The sequence below is a fragment of the Galeopterus variegatus genome, unplaced genomic scaffold, assembly GCF_000696425.1.
Source record: "Galeopterus variegatus unplaced genomic scaffold, G_variegatus-3.0.2 Scaffold653, whole genome shotgun sequence".
NCBI classification, from domain to species: domain Eukaryota; kingdom Metazoa; phylum Chordata; class Mammalia; order Dermoptera; family Cynocephalidae; genus Galeopterus; species Galeopterus variegatus.
In genome coordinates this window covers 285,925-309,638 of record NW_007726764.1, presented here as the reverse complement: position 1 = coordinate 309,638, position 23,714 = coordinate 285,925, and the positions used below count along the sequence as shown (strand labels likewise).

At 33.0% G+C, this 23,714-nt stretch overlaps 1 protein-coding gene across 6 annotated transcripts in view; it reads left to right on the top strand.

Annotated features, from left to right (window-relative positions):
• The window catches only part of MON2 (MON2 homolog (S. cerevisiae)), a 100,534-nt gene that overhangs the window by 37,610 nt on the left and 39,210 nt on the right, over positions 1–23,714 (top strand). For 4 of the 6 annotated variants that reach the window (XR_550363.1, XM_008570997.1, XM_008570995.1 and 1 more), the window contains exons 9-24: positions 3,803–3,927; positions 4,362–4,498; positions 5,220–5,373; positions 8,117–8,349; positions 10,374–10,455; positions 11,019–11,203; positions 11,958–12,070; positions 12,410–12,514; positions 12,841–12,921; positions 12,999–13,072; positions 13,161–13,251; positions 17,458–17,559; positions 18,938–18,940; positions 19,125–19,235; positions 20,897–21,072; positions 23,001–23,163. Coding sequence is in view for 5 of the 6 variants with exons in the window: in XM_008570997.1 (XP_008569219.1) it covers positions 3,803–3,927; positions 4,362–4,498; positions 5,220–5,373; positions 8,117–8,349; positions 10,374–10,455; positions 11,019–11,203; positions 11,958–12,070; positions 12,410–12,514; positions 12,841–12,921; positions 12,999–13,072; positions 13,161–13,251; positions 17,458–17,559; positions 18,938–18,940; positions 19,125–19,235; positions 20,897–21,072; positions 23,001–23,163 (1,935 nt within the window). In the remaining variant the exon portion in view is untranslated. The remainder of the gene's footprint in view (positions 1–3,802; positions 3,928–4,361; positions 4,499–5,219; positions 5,374–8,116; positions 8,350–10,373; positions 10,456–11,018; positions 11,204–11,957; positions 12,071–12,409; positions 12,515–12,840; positions 12,922–12,998; positions 13,073–13,160; positions 13,252–17,457; positions 17,560–18,937; positions 18,941–19,124; positions 19,236–20,896; positions 21,073–23,000; positions 23,164–23,714) is intronic. The other 2 variants (XM_008570996.1, XM_008570998.1) reach the window with 1 other exon arrangement.

Genomic DNA, 23,714 nt, shown 5'->3' with positions numbered 1-23,714 from the left:
TTTTTTTTGAAGCTCTTACAACGAGAAAATGGAGGGGACACATCTGGGTAGGAGGGGGGAGAGGGAGGAGGGAGGGAGGTTTTGGTGATGGGACACAATAACTAACTACATTGTATATTGACAAAATAAAAATTAAAAAAAATTTAAAAAAAATTTTAAAAAAAGATTGAAAAAGAAATAAAAGGCATTCATATTGGAAAGGAACAAGTAAAATTATCCTGCTTGCAAATGACATGTTCCTATTATATAGAAAACTCCAAAGACTCCACCAAAAAAATTTAAATAATAAATGAATTCAATAGAGTTGCAGGATACAAAATTAACAGCCAAGAATGAGTTGCATTTCTGTACACTAATAATGAACGATATGGAAAGAAATTTTTTTAAAATTTCATTTACAATCTGTTTGCAGATGATATGATTTTATGTATAAGAAACCCTAAAGATTCCATGCCAAAAAAACTGTTAGAACTTATGAACAAATTTACCAAAGTTGCAGGATACAAAATGAGCACACAAGTCAGTTGTGTTTATATGCTAAGAGTGAACAATTTGAGAAAGAAAGAAAAAAAAAAGTTCCATTTATAACAGCATCAAAAAGAATAAAATACTTAGGCATAAATTTAACCATGGAGGCAAGAGACCTATATGCTGAAAACTAGAAAATATTACTGAAAGAGATTAAAGAAGACACAAATAAAAGGAAAGACGGCCAGTGGTAATGATTGGAAGACAATGTTGTTACTATTCAAAGTGATCTATAGATTCAATGCAATCCCTATCAAAATTCTAGCAGCATTTTTTCATCCAAAAATTCATATGGAATCTCAAGGGATTCCGAATTGCCAAAATGATCTTGAGAGAGAGCAAAGCTGTAGGCCTTACACTTCCTGATTTCAAAGCATTTTGCAAAGCAACAGTAATCAAAACAATGTGGTACTGGCATAAAAACAGACACAAAGACCAATGGAACAGAAAAGGAGCCCCAGAATAAACCCTCACACATATTGTCAAATGATCTTCAGTAAGGGTGCCAAGACCACTCAGTGAGAAGAGGTTATTCTCTTTAACAATGGAAAACTGAGTATCCACATGTAAAAGAAAGAAGTTGAACCCTTACTTTATACAATAGACAAAAAATAACTAAAAATGGATTCATGACTTGAATATAAGTCTTAAAACTAAAAAATTTCTAAAAGAAAACATAGGGGAAAATCTTCATGACATTCTATTTGGCAATGATTTCTTGGCTTTGACACCAAAAGCACAAGGCAACAAAAGCAAAAAAGACAAGACTACATCAAACTTGAAAACTTCTGTTCCTCAAAGGAAACAATCAACAGAGTAAAAGGGCAACTTTCAAAATGGAGAAACATAATTTACAAATCATATATCTGATATGGGATTAGCATCAACAACATCAACAACAATGACAAAATAACTTATTTAAAAATGAGCAAAGGGTTTGAATAGACATTTCTCCAAAGAAGATATGCAAATGTCAAACAAGCATATGAAGATACTCAACATCTCTAATCATTAGAGAAATGCAAAGCAAACCTACATTGAGATACCACCTCACACCTGTTAGAATGACCACCATAAAAAAAAAACAAAACCCTAAAAAACAGAAAATAACAAGTGCTACTAAGGATGTGGAGAAATTGGAACCCTTGTGCACTGTTGCTGGGAATGTAAAATGGTGCAGCTTTTATAGAAAACAGTATGGAGGTTCCTCAAAAAACTAAAAATGGGGCCGGCCCGGTGGCACACTGCTGTAGTGCGCCGCTTGGGAAGCGCGGTGGCGCTCCCCCCGAGGGTTCGGATCCCACGTACAGACCGGTTTCCGCTCACTGGCTGAGCGAGGCGCGGGAGCAACGCTGAGGGTTGCGATCCCGTTGCTGGTCCCGGTCCGGTACGGGGGCAACACTGAGGGTTGCGATCCGTTGCCGGACACGGAAAAAGACAAAAAAAAAAACAACTAAAAATGGAATTACCATATGATCCAACAATCCCATTTCTGGGTGTATATCCAAAAGTATTGAAAGCATGATTCAAAAGAAGTATTTGCACATCCGTGTTCATTGTGGCATCTTTTCCAATAGCCTAGAGGTGGAAGCAGCCCAAATGTCCATTGACAGATGAACAGATAAAGAAAATGTGGTATATACATATGTTGGAATATCATTCAGACTTCAGGAAAAAATAAGGGAATCCTGTCAATGGAGCCTTGAGGACAGTATGCTGAGTGAAATAAGCCAGTCACAAAAGGAAAAATACTGTATATAATACCACCAATGCGAAGTACCTAGAGTAGTCAAATATTACTTTTATCCTTTATTTATTAAGAAAGGCTACCTAGCTTGTTGTCATCCACAAGGTTGCTGGATAAAAAAAAGCTGAGCCATCTTATTTCTGATCTCGTTCTTTTCAACTATGTCATATTTAGGAATATTTAGGACAGTGACAAACCTCTGCCTTACGACTTTCCTAGTCATAAGTAGTCTAAGGATAAATTTGTTTTTAGTTCTCTCTCCTACTTTATCCTCATGGTTATATCCTACTTTAAAGCATCCAATTAAAAATACCAGAAAACATTAAGAAATACCAAAAGCAAAGACTTTCAGCTAAAATCGTGAGCTAAATTCTCTTCTTACCCCACATTGTGGCACACTCATTTTAGGACACCCCCAGCTAAAAAATTTAGTAACCTGCTTCACCTGGTGTAGAAGCAAGAATCAGTTTGGCCTAGTAATCACAGTGTCAGCTTAATTCTTACCTCCCAGAGATCCTGCTGTGTCCTCAACTAATAAGTAATAAACAATCCATTCGCCTTTGAATAAACTAGTTAGTTTTTGTTTGTTCATTCATTCAGTCATCAGATATGTAATGAATAATGCCGTGAATATGCTTTAAACGTTATTTATTTATAAAGAACTTGCCTGGAAGATAATCTTATTAGTAATAACAGTAATGATAACTAATACTTAATAAGAGTAGTTGGCCCTGTTCTAAGTACCTTATAAAGTTGGCCCCCTGTATTTGCTAGTTCCTCATCCTCGGCTTCAACGAACTACAGATGGGAAATATTTGAAAAAATAAAAATAAAAAATACAAATTTTTAAAACAATACAGTATAACAACAATTTACATAGCATTTACATTGTATAGGTATAAGTAATCTAGAAATGATTTAAAGTTTATGGGAGCATGTGTATAGGTTATATGCAAATACCATGCTACTTTATTTCAGGGACTTGAACATCTTTGGAATTTGGTGTCTGCAGGGGGTCATGGAACTAATCCAGTGAGGATACCGAGGGACAAATGTGTATCTTACATTTGTCTTGTTTTTCCACCACAGAATTTATACTAAGCACCCTTTGGTTTATTGCCTCTTTGTTTCTTAAGCAGCAACAGAAAGCACAGAAAAATTGCTGTGGTATTACTGAAGGGTAGAACATACATCCTATATCAGCAGCTTACATGATATATGCAACCTGGAAATTTGCTGGAATGAAGATGGCATGGTGGAGCACTGTGCTTTCTAAAGAATGAGGATAAAGGATTAACCACATGAGTAACTGGTATTTTCAGGGAGTTTTTTAGAGCATCACTGATTATTTTTGCTATTAACTTATGTGCAACTACTTTTCCTTTCTTCTCTTTCTCTCCACTCCCATTAAGAATTTTAATTTATTTCAAATTTAAAAGATTGCCATGGCTCTAAGAATAAGAATGTGATTTGTAATTCTTCTCTTTGATTTAAAGAAATATTATTAAAAATCATATACTTTTTTAGGTAACTGAATGTGAGATATTTCTGTCACTTCTGGTGAAATTTCTGGATGCAGATAAACCACAGTGGTTACGAGCTGTTGCAGTGGAATCAATACACAGACTCTGTGTGCAGCCTCAGCTATTAAGGTAAAACCTCAACAATATTTTTTTAAATGGATAGGTTAATGTTTATTAACCTATAGTAGGTTAATAGTAGGAAGAGTTTAAGTATTTATTCAAAAGTATTAGTGATTTCTAAACAAAAAAATTGTATATTGTGTGTATATGGAGGGGCAAAAGTATAGGTTGGGAAAGAACTGAGAGGTGGGCAAAATGTGTGGTTAGTGATCACTATCAATCTGAGTTTACGAAGTCAATATAGCCAAGATAGTTTTTTTTAGAACTTTGACCTTAATCTGAACCTTTGTCCTAAAAATTAGTGAAATCACTCAGATGTGATGAAGAATTTTTTAGTATAGTATTGAAACTATTATTGCAATATCACTTACTATAAAAAAATGTTAAAAATTTTTAATACATTCAAATGTTTTTTTTCAGAAACATTTAAAATTATTTTTCAGGTCATTTTGTCAATCCTATGACATGAAACAGCATTCAACCAAGGTTTTTCGTGATATTGTGAATGCACTGGGATCTTTTATCCAGTCCTTGTTTCTTGTCCCTCCTACTGGAAGTCCTGCTACAACGAACCAAGCTGGTAAAGGCATATTCATATTTTGTTTTTAATCTGCCATAATTTAAAATATTCTTTATTATGGAAGGATATTTTATAGAAATCTTGTGACTAGAGACATTTGAATTACCTAAATATACTGATAGTAAAGATTTACACTTAAAAAATAATTTGATCTCACCGAGGCAACTGTGTTTATTTCTTTCCAGAATAGGTTTTCTTCTCTTTTATACTTTCAGTTTCTCTAATCACATAAGAACCAAAGTTTAGATGCTAATCTTGATTTTAGAAGAATCTTCATTTGATGTCTCTCTTTAAAGAACCTAGATGGTTACTATCTTAGGAGATATTTTAGACTTTTAACAAAAGGGGCTAACATGGTTTATGTTTGTTTGGAATCATATATGGCTTGTTTCCCTTCTTCTTCCACTTTGTACTGTGGGATTGATGGTCTTTTTATTCTTCATTCCTACCTCTGATAAAAAGTGGTCTAACAAAAGATATCATTAAAAAAAAAAGGCCAGTATTTTTACTTTAGTAGCTTTTATATTAAAAAGAAAGTGATGTTTTGGGGAAACAGGGAGACTAATAGTCAAAATGGGATTGACGAGTTTCATTTATTTGTGTAATACTGATTCTGATAACACAGAAAAATTTTTAAAAGATTGACCAGATGTTTGAATGTTATTGATTTGTAATCAAGTAGTAAATTGGTATCTTTGCTTTTTTCTTTCTTATCTAATAGGAAACAATAATTCAGGTGGCCCAGTCTCAGCACCAGCTAACTCAGGAATGGTTGGGATTGGTGGAGGTGTTACTTTGCTACCAGCATTTGAATATAGAGGAACTTGGATACCTATTCTGACTATAACAGTTCAAGGCAGTGCTAAAGCCACCTAGTAAGTAGTAGCGGCATTGTTTTATAAGGAATGATATTGTTGGAGATGATATTTGATCATAAAATACTTCTCTCTGCGTTACATTTAAAATTTTAGACCCAGTATTTCTAATGCATATCAGAGCTCTTTTTTTTTTTTTTTTTTTTTTTTTTCTTTTTTTGAAATTTTTTTTTGGGGTGGGTTTTTTTTTTTTTTTTTTTTTTTTAATTTTTTTTTTTTTTTTTTTTGGTCATATTTTGAGAATTTTGTCTAGGACTGGATTTTATTTGTTTTCTTTTGTGCTCTTTGTAGACTGTCAACAGCGTTATAAAAGCAAAATGTGATTTCTTTACCTAAGGATCTATTCAGCTGTCCTGGACAGCTTTTTGGTTTAAGTATATGGCTTGGTTTTAGATCCCTTGGACTTAGGTCTTCTTATATTAACTGAGTTACCATCAGCGAATTAGTTAATCTTCTTCTTTTTTTTTTCCTTTTTGTCTTTTTTTACTGACCGGTAACGGGATCGCAACCCTCGGTGTCGCGCCCGTACCGGACCAGGACCGGCAACGGGGTCGCAACCCTCGGTGTTGCGCCCGCACCGCGCTCAGCCAGTGAGCAGGAACCGTTCTCTACGTGGGATCTGAACCCTCGGCGGGAGTGCCGCCACACTCCCAAGCGGCGCACTCTCCAGTGCGCCACTGGGCCGGCCCTAGTTAATCTTCTTTTAACCTTATTTCTCTCATCTATAAAATGGGAGTAGTGATGTATCTAACTTTCAAGGTTCTATATGTGAGAAAAGCTTTTTAAGTGTTTAGCTAATCACATCGTTCTGGTTTAACACATGGAAATTTTCATTTTTGACTAATTAAAAGTGTTTAATGGATTCTATATCTGTTGTTTTTGAATTGTCATCAGCATTTCAACTTAACAAGTACATATTCAGCAATGTCTTGCCGATTTTTCTTAAGTCAGTGAAATACAGTGCTTATAGAAACAAAGCAATTAATACTACATGGGTTAAACATAGCTATGGTTACAGTTACTTCATTCGATTTTATGGCTGAATAATATTCCAATGTATGGATATACCACATTTTGTTTTTCTCTTCATCAAATTGATGCACACTGGGTTGTTTTAACTTTTTGGTTATTATGATTAATGCTGCTATGAGCATTTCTCTACAAGTTTTTGGGTAGACATGTGTTTTTATTTCTCTTGGGTATGTATCTAGGAGTGGAATTGCTGGCTCATATGGTCACTCTATGTTTAACTTTTTGAAGAACTACTGAACTGTTTTCCCAAACAATTGTATTGTTTTACATTCTCACCAGCAATGTGTGAGGGTTCAAATTTCTTCACATCTTAGCAATACTTGTCCTTGTTCATCTTTTTTATTGTAGCCTTTCTAGTGAGTATAGTTATATCTTATTGTGTTTTGATTTGCATTTCCCTAATGACTGATGATGCTGAGTATTTATTCATGTTCTTATTGACCATTTGTATGTCATCTTGGGGAAAATGTCTGTTCAACCCTTTATTCCTTTTTATTTTTATTTTTTTAAATTTGTTTTTTGTTTGTTTTATCCTGTATTTTAGTTGAAGTCTGTCTCTTGGCATTTTTAAAAATTTTAATTTATTTTTTTCATCGCTTTTGCTCCTTTTTAATTGGGTTGACTTTTTATTATTCAGTTGTAAGAGTTCTGGATGCTAGTCCCTTGTCAGATACATGATTTGCAAAAATTTTCTCCTGTTCTTAGTCATCTTTTCATTTTCTTGATACTGCCCTTTGAAGCATAATAGTTTTTGAAGCACAATCAGAACAGTAAGATTTACAGTCAACATAAATAATCTATTATTTCTCTTGTTGCTTGTGCTTTTGGTTTCATATCTAACAAACCATTGTCTAATCTGAGGTCATGGATATTTTTGCCTATATTCTTCTAAGAGTTACATAGTTTTTGCTCTTCCATTTAGATTATTGATTCATTTTGAGTTAATTTTGTATACAGTATGAAGGTAAGGATCCAACATCACTCTTTTGCATGTGAGTATCAGTTGTCCCAGAACCATTAGTTCTTTCCCCTTTGAGTTATTCTTTCTCTGCAAAATTATCTTGATAACAGTTTTAAGGGATTTAGAATCATACTTGTAATTTCCTATTTGCCATGATTTAAGACAGAAGATTTGTTGTCTTTCCTTTTGAAAGCTCTCTCCTAATTATGGGGTAGAAACTGCTCAGCAATTTCAACTTGACACACTGATTCTCTAAATAGCATTCATATCCTGTTGTCAGATTGTATCTGAGATGATAGATGAGCTAGGTATCCCTCAGTTATACTTTTCTCCAATATGAAAGCATCTTCCTCTTTATAGGATTGATCTGATTTTATAGCATCTTATTTTGAAAGCACCTAAGTCAGAGTTTGAAAAGTTTATAATTTATGTTGTCTTATTATGTTTTGTATATAAGTCTTTGTTTTTCTAATATCAACAATTAATGAAAATATTGGTACAATTGGGGAGAATTAAGAAGTAAATTACTAAAATAATTAGTTATGGCGGTGGTCAGGCTTTAATTTTTCTGATCAGTTTCTTAGAATACCACGAAGGCATCCCTCCTCCAAATGAAACAAACTCATTAATGTCCCTTTACTTGCTCTTCTGTTCATCTTAATTTCTACAGCCTACAAATTATGAAAAGAGGTTTATATATTCTCATTATTGTGACGTCTCATTAGTGTTCTGATTTTTTCATGATTTCAGCCTAGAGATGTTAGACAAAGTTGAGCCGCCAACTATACCAGAAGGTTATGCCATGTCTGTGGCATTCCATTGCTTGCTAGACCTTGTTCGTGGAATCACTAGTATGATTGAAGGAGAGTTAGGAGAGGTTGAAACAGAGTGTCAGACTACCACTGAAGGAGCTTCTTCACCAACACAGTCATCAGAACAGCAAGATTTACAGTCAACATCAGACCAAATGGATAAGGAAATAGGTATGATAGTATGATTCTATACTTTTAATTTTTATTTTGAATTAACTTGAAATTTATGGAGAATTTGCAAAAATAGAGTCCCCATATATATTTTGCCTTGATTTCCCAATTATTAACACTTTACCATATTTACCTTACTGTTCTCTTTATTTATATGCATGTCACTATACTTTCTTCTGAACTATTTGAGAATAAGTTGCAGACATGATGTCCCATTATCGCTTACTACTTCAGTGTGGTTTTTTTTATAAAAACAAGGATAGTTTCATGTGTACCACAGTACAGTCACCATCAGAAATTTGGTATCAATCCAATATTATCACCTGATCCCAAATCCCATTCAAATTTCACCAGTTGCTCCAGTGATGTCCTTTATGGTCCAGTATAATTTCTCTATACTTTTGTTCAATCTGGAACACTTCCTTAGTTTTTCCTTATGACCTTGACATTTTTGAATAGTACGTATCAGTCAATTTAAGTTTGTGTTATATTCTTTCATAATTAGATTCAGTTTATTCATTTTTGGCAGGACTAGCACAGAAATGTTGCGGTGGTATATTTAGTGTATCAACACATTAGGAAGCATACAATATCAATTTGTATTATTATTGGAAATGTTCACTTTTATTATTTGGTTAATATGAGGCCAGCCTGGGTTCTTCAGTGTAAAGTTAATTACTAACTTTTTGTGGAGAATTAATTTGAGATCTCTACTATAAAACAATGCTTTCTCTTTCTCTCCATTTATTTTTTAAAAATTTATTCAATTATATTAGTATGGATTCCTATATTATTAAAAGGATTATGACCTGCGACTATCATTATTTGGTTTGATACTCAGATTGTCCCTGACACAGCCAGTGGAATCCCTTTCATGCTGACCCCTGTGTTCATTTGACATGTCCCCATGTCCTCTTGACATTCTCTTTACTATTTGATACAAGATGTTCCAAGCTGATGTTGGATGTTTGTTGTTCAGCCCAGCTCTCAGTCATTTTTCCAAGGAGTCCTGGTTCCTTTTAGTGGAGAATAGTATTTAGAAACTAACACGTGGGCACCAGGTATGCTTCTTGTTACTTGGATAGGAAATACATACACTCATGTGCGCATGCACATGCACACAAGCATACATCTCCTACATTTAAAAAATATCTATCTGTATTAAATGTCATGACCTCACACCAATTTCTCCTATTTTAGTGTAATACCACAGTTTTAGCTTTCCATATTTGTAATTCCCTTCCCCAACAGTGAGGGACCTGATTCCATTTTGCTCAATATATTCATTTGCTTGGTTCCCAATGTATGTAACCAATCTCCTGACTGAGCCAGCTTATTAGACTGCACCCTGCCCTCACTCCCAGCTGGTCACACGGGCCGAAAGTTTGGCTTGATGAAAGGGAAGGGAATAGCAACTGATATATGTATTTTTAAAAAAGATATCATCTGTTAACTTGTGTACAGCAAGATCTTACCATAGATATTTTTTGTTTTGTTTTGTTTTGTTAACTTCTCAATATACATTGTAGTTGATTTTCGTGTCTCTTTACCCCTTCCTCTTTTCCTCCGCCCTTTCTCCCCCCCCCAACTACATCATATCTGTTTTCTTGTCTTAACAAGTTCAAGGAATTGTTGTTATTGTTGTGTCTTCTTCCCCCATCCCAACCATTTATTTGTTTGTGTATTTATTTATTTATTTTTAGCTTCCACAAATAAGTGAGAACATGTGGTATTTCTCTTTCTGTGCCTGACTTGTTTATTTATTATAATACCATAGATATTTTTAAACAATGTAGTTTTAAGACTTCTTGAAGTCTGAAATTACCATATGGCTTCCAAGTTTTCATTTGTTCAGATAGATTTTAAATATTAGAGCTTTAGTATTTAATAATTGAGTTATTGATACTATTTCTATACTTGACATATTTTCAAATGGCCTGGGAGATTTTAGAATTTGACATATTGTTAAATATTATGACATCTATAATTATCGTTGACTGTTGTATGTTTTTTTTCTCTTTAAGTTAGTAGAGCTGTTTGGGAAGAAATGGTGAATGCCTGCTGGTGTGGTCTTCTTGCTGCACTCTCACTCCTTCTTGATGCCAGGTATGTAGTCTTCGTAAGTTTTACATTGCATTGTGGCAGTTAAAAACAAAGCAGACATTCAAATGGTTTACTTAAATTTGACCGAAGAATTATTTCATAATATTATTTTTTATATGTGTAGAACTTTATTCTTTTTCTGCCATCTCCCTCCTTCATCCTATCCTTGCCCTGTCCCACACACCAGAATTGTTGTCACAGTGTTTGAAGGGAAAATACAATCTTAAAATGAGAGAGCACCTTTTTTATTTCAAGACCTACTACTACTTTTGCAATGATGATGATCATGTTCCATTTCTTTGAAGTTTTAAAATGCTTGATATTTTGTTAATTCTTGGTGATCTATATCATTTTTTTCAGTAATAAATATACATATGATACATTGCTTTTATCTAGTTTAAATTTCAAATATAAATTGGTTAAAATTCCTTCTTAAGTATATTGAGTTTAACAATATTTTGGGTAGATTTTCTTAAAACTTCACTGAATACACAATTCCACATCATGTTTTACAATGTGATTAAAAATAAATTAATCAGAATAAATAAAATACCTTATCTTTTCAGCACAGATGAAGCTGCTACTGAGAATATTTTAAAAGCTGAACTAACTATGGCTGCTCTTTGTGGAAGACTTGGCCTTGTAACTTCAAGAGATGCCTTTATAACTGCAATATGCAAAGGCTCCCTGCCTCCCCATTATGCTCTTACTGTATTGAATACCACCACTGCAGCTACACTTTCCAACAAATGTAAGACTTAAGCTTTCTCAAATTTCTGTCCATCTAGTGGGGTGACATGGTGTAGAGAAAAGATTATAGACATTCTGAGTTCAAGACTCTGCTGTTCCACTCACTGATTCTGTTGTTGGGGAAATTAATGTCCCTTAGCTTCAATTTCTTTCATCTCTTTAAAACAGTAGGATGAGGAGAATAATAATATCAATTTTAAGCAGTAATTGTGAGGATAAAATAAATCTGGAAGTTTTTTTGTAAGCTATAACATACTGTTAAAATGGTGGTTGTTATTTTTTCAGTAGAACTAATAGAACAGTAATGTTTGCAACCACTTAGGTTAAGCTAACATTCAAAAATTTATTTTCTTATTGAATACTTTGAAAACACTCAAGTTTGTTACATGCGATAGAAATATATTTTAACGTGATATTCAGTTTTCAAACTGAAAATGTATTGGTCTCTAACTGGAAAAGTATGCTGGGAATACATGTTTAAAACACTTAATGAGTACTAATTCTAATTTTGCTTTTGAAGAGATCTATCAAAGTTTTATAATTTTTACAAGTTATAGTCTTTACATTTTCTTGTCTTGGTTTGTGCACACCATGAGTTTTTAAAATGTTTACGTGTAGATAATATGTGTTATTGACATTTAAATAAGTGTTATGGTTGAACTTGGTTTAATCAAATTAATATTTTTAATTATAACTGCTTTGAATGTAATACAGAGAGTATATTTTAATTATTTAGGCTTTTCTTTGTGTTCTAGCATATTCCATTCAAGGCCAAAGTGTTATGATGATAAGTCCATCTAGTGAATCTCATCAGCAAGTTGTGGCGGTGGGTCAACCTCTAGCAGTCCAGCCCCAAGGGACAGTAATGGTAATCTTTTTATTTTTTGATTACCAAGTAGCTGTCAAGGAAACCTGTTTTACTTTTTCTTTGTGTTTGCCAAAATTTATCATTACACTTACTTTCTTTCACCTGGATGTTATCATTAGGAGAAACTAGTTAAGTATGCAGTGGCTGTTATTGTAACCAATATGATAGCACAACTTTTAATCAAATGAATTTGTTCATTACAAAACCATCCAGACTTATGTTCTTAATATTTTTGTTTTTATTTAAAAAAAATCTTTGAATATATTAATACGGCTTTATAAGCTTTTAATTTTCAAGAATGCGTAACAGTTCTTACAAATATATCCTGTTTTAATATAGCTAACTTCCAAAAATATCCAGTGTATGAGGACCTTACTTAACTTGGCACACTGCCATGGGGCTGTTCTTGGAACATCATGGCAACTTGTCCTGGCAACTCTTCAGGTATGCCATAGTGTCTAGATCAGAGATCAATGTTGTTTTTTGTATGTAGCAGCTGACAGTTAAACTAAGCAATGCTTAGTTGGTACTTTGGGCAGGCCTAAGGAATAGACAGGAAGTATGAAAAAAAAAAGAAGTTGGAAAGGGAAAAAAAAAGACATGGCCTAAATTCTACTGTCTATGCTGGTATTACTATTTTATATGAATGTTAATTACTGATTTTAATTTTACTTATTAGAAACCTACTAGTGATTTTAATTTTACTTATTAGAATTTTTATAGATTTATAAATTTCCTTGTGTTTATTTATTTATTTTTTAATTTTACAGCATCTTGTGTGGATTCTTGGATTAAAGCCTAGTAGTGGTGGTGCCTTGAAACCTGGGAGAGCTGTAGAAGGACCCAGCACAGTAAGCTCAAGGCTTTCTTACCCAATTAGTGCTTCCCCAAATGTCATATGTTACACTTAATTTTATTCTTTTCTTAGGTTCTAACAACAGCAGTGATGACAGATTTACCAGTGATTTCCAATATACTTTCAAGATTGTTTGAAAGCTCACAGTAAGAGTCAGTTTTTAAATTGATGGAAACATTGTTATTAGCCATATATTTTAAATCAAAATATCTTATTTCTTCATTTTTATTTTAGGTATCTTGATGATGTGTCATTACATCATTTAATAAATGCTCTTTGCTCCTTATCTCTAGAAGCAATGGATATGGCCTATGGAAATAATAAGGTGTGATATTTTATCTTTCTGTTTTAAATATGGTACATTATTATAAAAGGTACACATCCATTATGATCTTAATGTTTTACTAGTAAGACCAATACTCAGCTTATATACGCTAACCATACAGGGTTGGGTTTTTACTATTTAAGGTTGTTATTTATTAAAGAGGGAGAAAAGAGGACATGATTTGGCTTGTGATATATCTAAAGATTTTAAATTGTGTCCATTTCTCTTGTGTACTGAATATTTTAAAAAATACGAAAAGCACAACATAATTTTTATAAATAAGTTTCATGAAATGTCATAGTAATACTTGTAATTACAATTTATGATTGGAGTAATACAAGATTTAAATTAAGGAATATATGTCTTAGTTTCTTTTGCCTTCTTTGAGATATCGAGATGGAAAATAAGGAGCTAATCATTTCTTTCTGAAGATAATGATTCTTACCTTGACAATGAAAATTTTTCTTTGTTCATTGATTAAATAAATAGAACAGTACTTTTGAATATTGACAATCAAAAACATTTTTTTCTATACTCAGAATATCATTTTCTATTATACTTGGAAAGCACAGGAAAATTTGGGTTCATGTGTATCTTAGAAATAATTATTTAAAATAAAATGCCTTCTACATTTTAAAATGAATAATTATAGTTTGACCATTTACAAATAAGTGAAGACATCCCAGAATATGACTTAAAAGCTATAATTTATTTAACATCTAACTGTAGAATCCAAAATTGTGTTGTGTGCCTTGTCCGTAATTATAATTTTGTGTACTGAGGCATGTCATCTTGGCTCATGTGACTGACTTGTTTAAAGATTAACGAAGAAAGTCTTATCAGGGCATAGTTTCATATATTATAGCACCTATCTAGATAATTATATAAACATTTAGGTGTTTGGAAATATGTATTATAGCTTGCTCCAAATCAAAGCAAAGATTATGTAAAATTTAGTGAAGTAATTAATTTCTTGATATCTTGAATAATCCTACGTGTTTGATATTAATTCTTAACACAAAGATATAACATTTTTAATAGAATATCTTAATAAAATGTAAGTAAGCTTATATGTTTATGTCTTGAGAGTTTATATATTCACTCAGCAAACACAGTATGCTTACTATGTACATGACACTCTACTAGGAGTTAATAAAGGAAATACGAGTTTTCTACTTTTAACGAGCATGTAAACTACTTGGTTCATGGTTAAGTTCCAACTAAGATAGTATGAGATTCTAAATAAATAGTATGGATATTAAGTGATATGAGACATTCTCTGAATTCTTAGTTTCCTGTTACATGTTGTTAGTACATATTTCTATTAAGATGAATTAAGATTAATAAAGATGAACTAGTGTGATTGGAGCTAGATATTGAAGGAATGGTAGGATTTAGGTAGCAAAGGGCAAGCTCCCAGAAATCAAAAGAGAGAAATGTTATAAGAAATCACAATTAATGAAAGAAAAATAGGAGATTTGATTAATAGTTCATTGTTAACCTCGAAGAGAACAATTTCAAGAGAGTAGTAGGAGCAGATGTGATTTTTAAGGTGGGCTTGGAGGGAACAAATATTGAGAAAATGGATGCAGTGAAATGGAGATAATTTCCTTGAGAATAGATTCATATGTCTCCATTTTAGGATTTTATTTCATGAAGTGAAGTGTTAAGTATGGAACGGAAATAAAATATTTAAATAAGTCAGGCACAGAAAGACAAATACTGAATGGTCTCATATATATGTGGAATCTTAAAAAAAAAAAGTGGTTCTCATAGAAGTAGGGAGTTGAATAATGATTACAAGAGGCTGCGGGGTGGGAGGGGGTGGTGGACTAATGGCTACAAAACTATGCTATCTACCCTAAGTGATTCTTTGTGCAGTATATGCATGTGTTGAAATGCACTGTACCTCACAAAAATAAATATAAACAAAATTGAAAAAAAATTTGTGTAAACTTTATAAAAGTATTTAATATAAACCTTATAAAAATATTTTTAGATGTAGGCTATAAAAAGTTTATTATTCATTTGTGCCTTCCATAAAAAGTATTATAAATATGCAGATATTAAAATAAATAGAAAATTTTATACATTATTTTTCTATATTACTAAAAAGACAAGATTTATCAATGTCAGCTGTTCTGTGTGAATTAGATATTCTAGGGATTAAAGATATATATATATCAGTGTTCTTCAGGTGTGGCTTCAAAGTGATCAGCATCCTATTTTTGGTCCTCATTTCAGGAATTTGTGCTAATGTGTTGAGGAAGCAACCAGTGGTAAAGCTTGTAAACGGTTACCTAAAAGAAGGTGATGCTGATGATACTCGTGCAGGCATATTACCAAACTCAGGATAACAACAAAAATATTAAAGCAGCTGTTGCTTATTAAGTGTTTACTGTATGTCAGGCACTAGCTCACATTAGTGTATTTAATCATTTAAAACAACTCTGTGAGTTCAATGGTAGTATTTTCTTTTTACAGATGAAAATATGAAAATAGGGGGGTCGACCCCGTGGCTCACTCAGGAGAGTGGGGTGTTGTGAGCGCAGCGGCGCTAGGAGCGCCGAGGCCGCGGGTTCAGATCCTATATAGGGATGGCCAGTGCGTTCACTGGCTGAGCGTGGTGCGGGCGACACCAAGCCAAGGGTTACGATCCCCTTACCGGTCACCAAAAAAAAAAAAAATGAAAATAGGGAACTTAAACCCTGACCAAGGTCACCTACTTAGTAATTGGTAGACCCTGGATTTAAACCCACATATGTCTGATTCCAACATTCCTTTCTTAACCACTTTGGTAGTGGCTCTAACTTTTGGTGTACATAAAGTCAGCTATGGAGTTTCTAAACAATACAAATTCTTGGGCCACCTTCTAGGCTTCCTGAATGAGAATCTTCAGGTGCGAGGTCAGGGCATCTATACATTCATTTAAATGCTACACATGATTCCCGTATACACCCCGGTTAAAATAAGAAGGAGGAGTAGGAAAAGGAGGAAGAAGTAATGCTAGGCAACATTTGGGGGGTACTTATTATGTGCCAGGCACTTTCAACATGAGGTAGTTTTTATACTATTATCTCCATTTTACAGATTAAAAAAAAAAAAGAAACGTTCAGTAGAAGTATTACCCAAATTACATAGTTATTAAATAGTAGAATCAAGATGAAATCTCAGACAGTTAAAACTTCAGACATGAGTCTTAGTCACTATGCCATATTGTCTCTAGAGTCACTAATTTTTCTACCACCAAAATTTTAGGGAGCCTCCAATATTAGCACATGTAGGAAGGGGGGACCTGGCTATGTTTGTCTTAAAACCCCAGTGTACTTGGTCCACTGGCTTCTATTAGGAAAGAAAGATACTATCAAACATTTTTGTATTAGATTTTTATCAGCACTGTGAAAATGTTAAGATATAGAATAATAAAAAAAACTCTCCCTTTAAAATTTCTAGGATTATTCTCAAAATTTGCTTTTTTTTTTCTTCCCCAGTTGCCTTGTCTTTTCTCTTACGTAATGTCTCTGTGATACCACAGCCACCCACTAGAAAATACTCATGGCTTTCATCAGCCGAATTTGTATTTAAGCATGTTTTTACCACCTCCATTAATACTGGATTAGAGATAGTTGGCCTTTGATCTTTCCTGAAACTGTTCTTGTGACAGCCCAAGTACTCTAATTTAGCCATGCTAACAACTGTAGAAAACTGTTTTGTCTTTGTCTCTTCTACTCTTCTGTTAGTCTCTGAAACTGATAGCCCTGATCTCTGCCATACTCTTGACTCTATATTTCTTTTCCCTGGTCTCTATTGTTTCCTTCCCCCCCCACCCCCCCACCATATTTTCTGGCATTCTCACATAAAGCCTGGACATTTCAAAACTTCTCTAGTAAGAATGCTGCTTTTTTCCCAGTCAGAAGACTAGCTATTCTGTGTGTCTTAATATAATTTTTGAATTTTCACCCTTTCCCTATTAAAGCCTTCTCATCCTAACCAAATTTTCAAATTGGAAGCTATTCTGGATACTTAAGGGGACCAGAAAGGCTTGTCTAATGATACCTGAAGTTTTATTATATTTATTGCTAACTTTATGCTGACTAATGATATTTTAATTATATTCATGTTTTTAGAGTATTCTTAGTTTTATTCACAGCCAAAGTACTCAAAATTCTCCTTATAGTATCAAAATGCAATATATTTTCTCTCTAGGAACCATCTCTTTTTGCTGTTGCCAAATTGTTAGAAACGGGTCTGGTTAATATGCACCGAATAGAAATTTTATGGAGGCCTCTAACTGGCCATCTACTTGAGGTAAACTCCCTTTCATACATAATATGTTTAATTTTTATTAATGAAGACATGCATATTGAACTAATGATTCAGATAACCATTTGAGAAATCAGCATTAACTGTCTTTTTCTTTCCTGACCCTTTTTGTATATCTGTATATTTTATCAAGGACTAATGTTTTATAGTAATTGATTTTGGGAAGGAATAGTTGCTCTTACTGGTTGAAAATCAGTGAAAAAAATTTTTTTATAATACAGAATAGTGTTTTATTAATTATAATGGAAAATAAAATTGTCATAATGTAGGGGACATTCGTTACCCTCTATCCCTTTTATCCTGGTTTGGTAAAAGCAATTCAGTCTTCCTTTGGAAACTTAAACTTCCTAAATAGTTAATTGAATGAGATGGAACCAAGACTTTCATAATTGGACACATAACCCAAGACAGAGGAAGATGTCTTCAATCCTGGAACTTTTTCTGAAACTGTCAGGAAAGAGATGCTAGCTGGTAGGATGTAAACTGCAGGTGTCAGAAGACATTTTGCTACCACAAGGAGAAAGCTGCTTGAGAGGAGGCCAATATAGATAAAAGCAGAGCCTAAGAATAGAGATCAAGTTCTGATGACTTCTTTTGCGTGATTGCACTCATTAAAATTGGTGAAATTTTACAGTGAGAAATATTAATGAAATCAGCCATAGCTTGAGACCCCTTTCTTTTAATGTACAGTTTATAATAAAAGAGAATTTATCTTTAATTCACTTCAGCTTCAGGTAATTCTGAAACTTCAAGGCAATTGTGGTGGAGAAATAGTAGTAAACACTGCTCATGTACAGCCTTTGCTGTGATTATGAGATAGCTTTTCTACAAAGGGAAAAACCTGTTTGGTGTCATTAATTATAGATAGTGCAGGGGAATTTTATCTGGATTTATATTATCTTGTATTCACGTTGGGGTCATTCTTAATAATTAACTGCTGCTTAATAAATAGCTGCTCTGTTAGTATATATGTCTGTGTACTTTTTAGGTTTCGGTCACCATGGTGGTTTTATGTTATTTTAGGAATCTGAGAAAAATATTACTCATTAAGAAAAACAGATGTACCTGAGCCTTTTTTTTTTCTATTTTATTGAGATTATTTTTATGAATGATTGAAGGATATATTCAGATTTCTTTATTATTGGGCAATCTCATCAAATGGGAACAAATAAAGTTTTAAATTTTAGCTCAGTATTTGATTATGAGAGTAAACTTAATTAAGAACCTTAGCATCACTTGCTTCTTTTGTTTATACTCTGATGACATATGATTTACTTTTATGAAATCCTTTCATTTTTGTGACTTGTTTTAGTTTCATCTTTTTTCTTCTGTCTCTCTATTGCTTCCTCTTGCCCTTATTCAGAAGGTAAGCTTACTTATATTTTGGATATAATTTTTCTTCCAATCTTTATTGTACATTTGATATAATTTTTAAAACATGAAAAGAACAGAAAGTGGAATGTTTTAATTTTTCTTTTCTTAAATTGATATGTGATTTATTTAAGTATACAAATTAAATATTTGATTTTTGTTCAATATGTGTACTTTAGGTCTGCCAGCATCCAAACTCTCGAATGAGAGAGTGGGGAGCAGAAGCTTTAACTTCACTTATTAAAGCTGGATTAACATTTAACCATGATCCTCCACTTTCACAAAACCAGGTAATAAAAACTTATCTCGTTTTTTTAAAAAGAATACTTAATATAAAATCATCCTCTCCTATATGTAAGTTTTTTCTTAATTTGACAAATCGATTATATCCTAATAGTGGATATTTTTACTTAATATTCTATTTTATATATAGGCCATGGATCTCTTACAGAAGATAAGAAATTTTTAGGATTGTCTTCATAAAAAATTTTAAACACCTTGTAAAAGACACTGAACTAAGTTAATAAATTACCTAGAATTGCTCTCCCAGTCTATAATTTTCCCTCTTCATGCAGAGCTAAGGCTTCATTTTAGTGCCTCTTTTGCTTTGGTCCTTACCTGTCTTCTGATTTTTTTTCCCTCAGTACAGTTACCTGGAGAGAAAACAAGTGGCAGAAGAAGGAAGCACAATAAAATAGATTTGTATTTTTAAATAATCCTAAGTTATTTTACACTTCTAGTGTTTACTTTTGTCATGAATTTTTTGTCCTGATTCTTTTTATCATTTGCATATATCTTACACTGTTTTTAAAAAGTTCAGCAAAGTTTTATTGTTTCAAGACTTGAGTAGGAATGAGGCATTTAACAACCATTCCCACTGCCCTCATCATCTTCTTGTATTGTAATTCTACAAATTTACTCAACACATAATTATTGAGTATAGCTTTTGGAATACAATGATGAATAAGGTAGAAGGGATCTGTAGTCTTACAGAGCTTACATTTTAGTGATTTCATATTTTTTTCTACTACAATTTGAATTTTTTGAAAAGAAAACCCTTGTCCATTTATTTTAATACCCTTAATGTCCAGCTTAATACCTGGCACATAGTGGGAGTTTAATAAACGTTTATTTAATCAGTATACTGAGTAAATGAGTCCTTGGAGAGAAGAAAGTTTAAAATGAAGCAAGTGCTTTCAGATGCTGAAAGGAATAGAACAGAGTGCTTTTTTTTACTCTCCAATAAACTTCCTGGTTTTATGTCATCTTTGTTAATGACTGTCATACTTGCTCCTTCTGGGGTAATGCTATAGCTTCTTTTATTACATTACACTTGTGAATTTTAATTTAAATGCATGTAATATACATTAATAAGTAAATGAAAAGTAATTTTACAAATTAGGAATTGTTTCCTCTCTCCAAATATAGCTAGAGATATATTTCTTTTAGTAAGATTCATTTCTATATGAGTCTATAATGTCTTTTAAAGTAAGGTTAGAAATGTCCATTTATCCTAAAGTCTAACATCTTTTTTTTTTTTTTCCTTTTTGTCTTTTTTTACTGACCGGTAACGGGATCGCAACCCTCGGTGTTGCGCCCACACCGCGCTCAGCCAGTGAGCGGGAACCGGTCTCCACATGGGATCCGAACCCTCGGCGGGAGCGCCGCCACACTCCCAAGCGGCGCACTTCTCCAGTACGCCACCGGGCCAGCCCTAAAGTCTAACATCTTAAGGATTGATTTTGTTTTCTTATTTAAAAATAGTTAGATGACAAAATAAACCTCTAATGATTACTATTAGAGAAATCATATTCAATGTTTATTTTAGTAGAAAAATTTCTATTTACCACAGTTGTCTGAGTAGAAGTGAATTTAAACTTAAAAAGCAACAGCAAAGCCTTTATGTCTTTTTGGGCTTCTCTTCCTAATCAGTTTCTTGCCCTCTTTTCAGAGGCTACAGTTGCTTTTATTGAACCCATTAAAGGAGATGTCCAATATTAACCATCCAGATATCCGACTCAAACAATTAGAATGTGTGTTGCAGATTCTGCAGAGTCAGGGAGACAGTCTTGGGCCTGGATGGCCATTAGTACTTGGAGTCATGGGAGCAATCAGAAATGATCAAGGGTAAGTGTTAAAAATTAACATTCAAAAAGTAATAGAGGTAGAACGGGAATCCACCCTAAAATCTTGCAGTAGTGGTAATTTTTTATGTATGCTCTTCCTGCTTAAGATTAAGATCTATAATAGTTTTTCTTAACCCTACCACCTAGTGGTTATAGGGAATTTTTAGGGATTACCTTTGTTTTGGAAGGTTGGAAAAATTGCTGTTTATTTTGCATTTATAAAAGAATACAAGTTTTTTCCTTATAATGAGACAAATGAACCAATTTAACCAATTTTCTAATACATTCAAAGATTAGGCTTTGTTTTGTATTGTTAAAATAAATATTTGGTGAGACATGAAGTAGCGTTTAGGGCTTGACCTCCCTGTATATATTAGGAAGTCTAAGAAATCACTTTAAAATGACTTATTTATTTGTTTGTTTATTTATTAAAGATTTATTTTGTGCCCAGTGTATTCCCAATACTGTGCTTGCTAATTATTCTGATTACACAGATGAATAACTCCGCCCTAGAAGTAGAATCCTAGCATGGAAGAGGAGCAAGCCCTAGAAATAGAATCCTAGTAAGATAGCAGTTTGTTATACCACAAAAGAATAGGGTTCCAGTGGGAGGGGGGCAGAGCCAAAATAATGAAGGACCTTATATGCTTTTATAAGCATTTGGATTTATCCTGAATTCATTTGGGAGATATTTTAGGATTTTAAGCAGAGGAATGATATGATCAGATGTGCATTTGATATCTGTCTGGCAATTTGGGAAGGGAGGGTGGGAAATGAGCACTACAAGTGCTCTCTAGAAATAAAAGGAGATACATTTGAGCTACTTCTAACAGATTGAGTATAAAAACAACGGGAAAAATAGCAGTCAGGAATGAGTCCCAGATTTCTGATTTAGGCAGTTTAGTGGATGGTGGTATCATTACCGAAATAGAGAATACAGAAGGAAGAGCAGATTTGGAGGGAATGTGTGGACTTGTTTAATTTAGGGTAGGACATTGCAGTGGAGAGATTTAGCAGGCACTGGATATATTTGTAATTCTGCAGTAGGAGTCACATTATCTTGTTTTGATGATTAGTTTAGGAGATTAGACGATCGAGATGCTTAAGACTATTATGAAAAATTAATTTAAAAAATATTCGTATTCATAAATTTCCTTAAATACTACAAAATAGATGATTAAAGTGAACAGAGATCAGCTTAGATCAAGCTGACGTTTCTTCTCCCAATCTACAATGCAGTGATAATATAGGGCATTATTGTAAGGATGAAATGAATTAATACGTGTAAGACACTTAGAAAGTATATGACATACTAAGCAAAATAATTATTAGTTATTATAATTGTCATTTTCATTATTATTTCTTACCACCAGAATTTTTCTCTCAAGTCAAATTCTTTTTATTTTCTTCATTTGGAATTCAAAATTTATTCTTCTCATAGACTAGATATAGAATTTTATAGTCCTTTGGAGATTTAAATAAGATATAGATACAGATGAATGAGGAACACATTTTCATGCAGTGAGTAAATTGTGTGTATTTACGTGTGCTAGGCACCATGCTAGATATTGGAGATACAGTGGGGAGAAAAGTAGCTTAGCCAATTTCCCTTTCTCATTCACTCTGAGTTGTTTTTGTAAATGTAACTAAAAGTAAATGTGAAATAGAAATAATATGGTGTTAATACTTATTCTCTTCTTTTGTTAACCTACTACTTTATTTCTTATCACCTTTAAGGTCCTTTATTTTTCTTTGTTAATTTAAGTAAGCATATCTTTTTTGTATTTATGTAAATGCTGAAGTACTTGTGATCTATGTTAGGGAAGATTTTCTTGTTCAAATTCTAAAATAAAATTATTGTAAGGTATTTATTTTTACACATTACTTTTAAATGCATCCATATGCATTTCTCTTCTTTTATGTTTTCAGAGAATCCTTGATACGAACTGCATTCCAGTGTCTTCAGCTGGTTGTGACAGATTTTCTACCGACCATGCCTTGCACTTGCCTGCAGATAGTTGTAGATGTTGCAGGTAGCTTTGGACTTCACAACCAAGAACTTAATATTAGTTTAACTTCAATAGGTTTATTGGTAAGTATCATTGCCTTTCTTATGATATAATTTAGAAGTCACTGTTATGCAGTTGGAGTAAATGCTAAGCAAATATGCTTTTGGCTCTATAGGAATTGTTTAAATGACTTTTAACTACCAAACTTACATCTTGCATGAAGGACTAGATAACATCACCTAAGAATAATTCATTAATAGCAGAATATTTGGAATAATTTTGATATATGGAACTGTAGATTGGCTTTTACAAGGTTTATTGTAAGAGGATTTAATAAACTTGTTGACTTTAGTGTGAAGATTAGTTGATTTTAATTATTACTTTAGTGGCAACATTTTCGTGTACTACTTATTTAGTAAATAAAGCTTCAACAAAAGCCTTTTTATTTACATAGTCCTGTAGTCTGTCACCATAGTCAACATTGCTGTATTAGCTATTAGGAGATGGCATGTGATAGTAGAACAGTCTAGAACTCTGCAAGCAGATATTCATGTATTTTAATTGTTTCACTCTGTTAATTATTAGATATTGACCTCTTGAGTCTCATTTTACACATCTTGAATATAGAAATAAC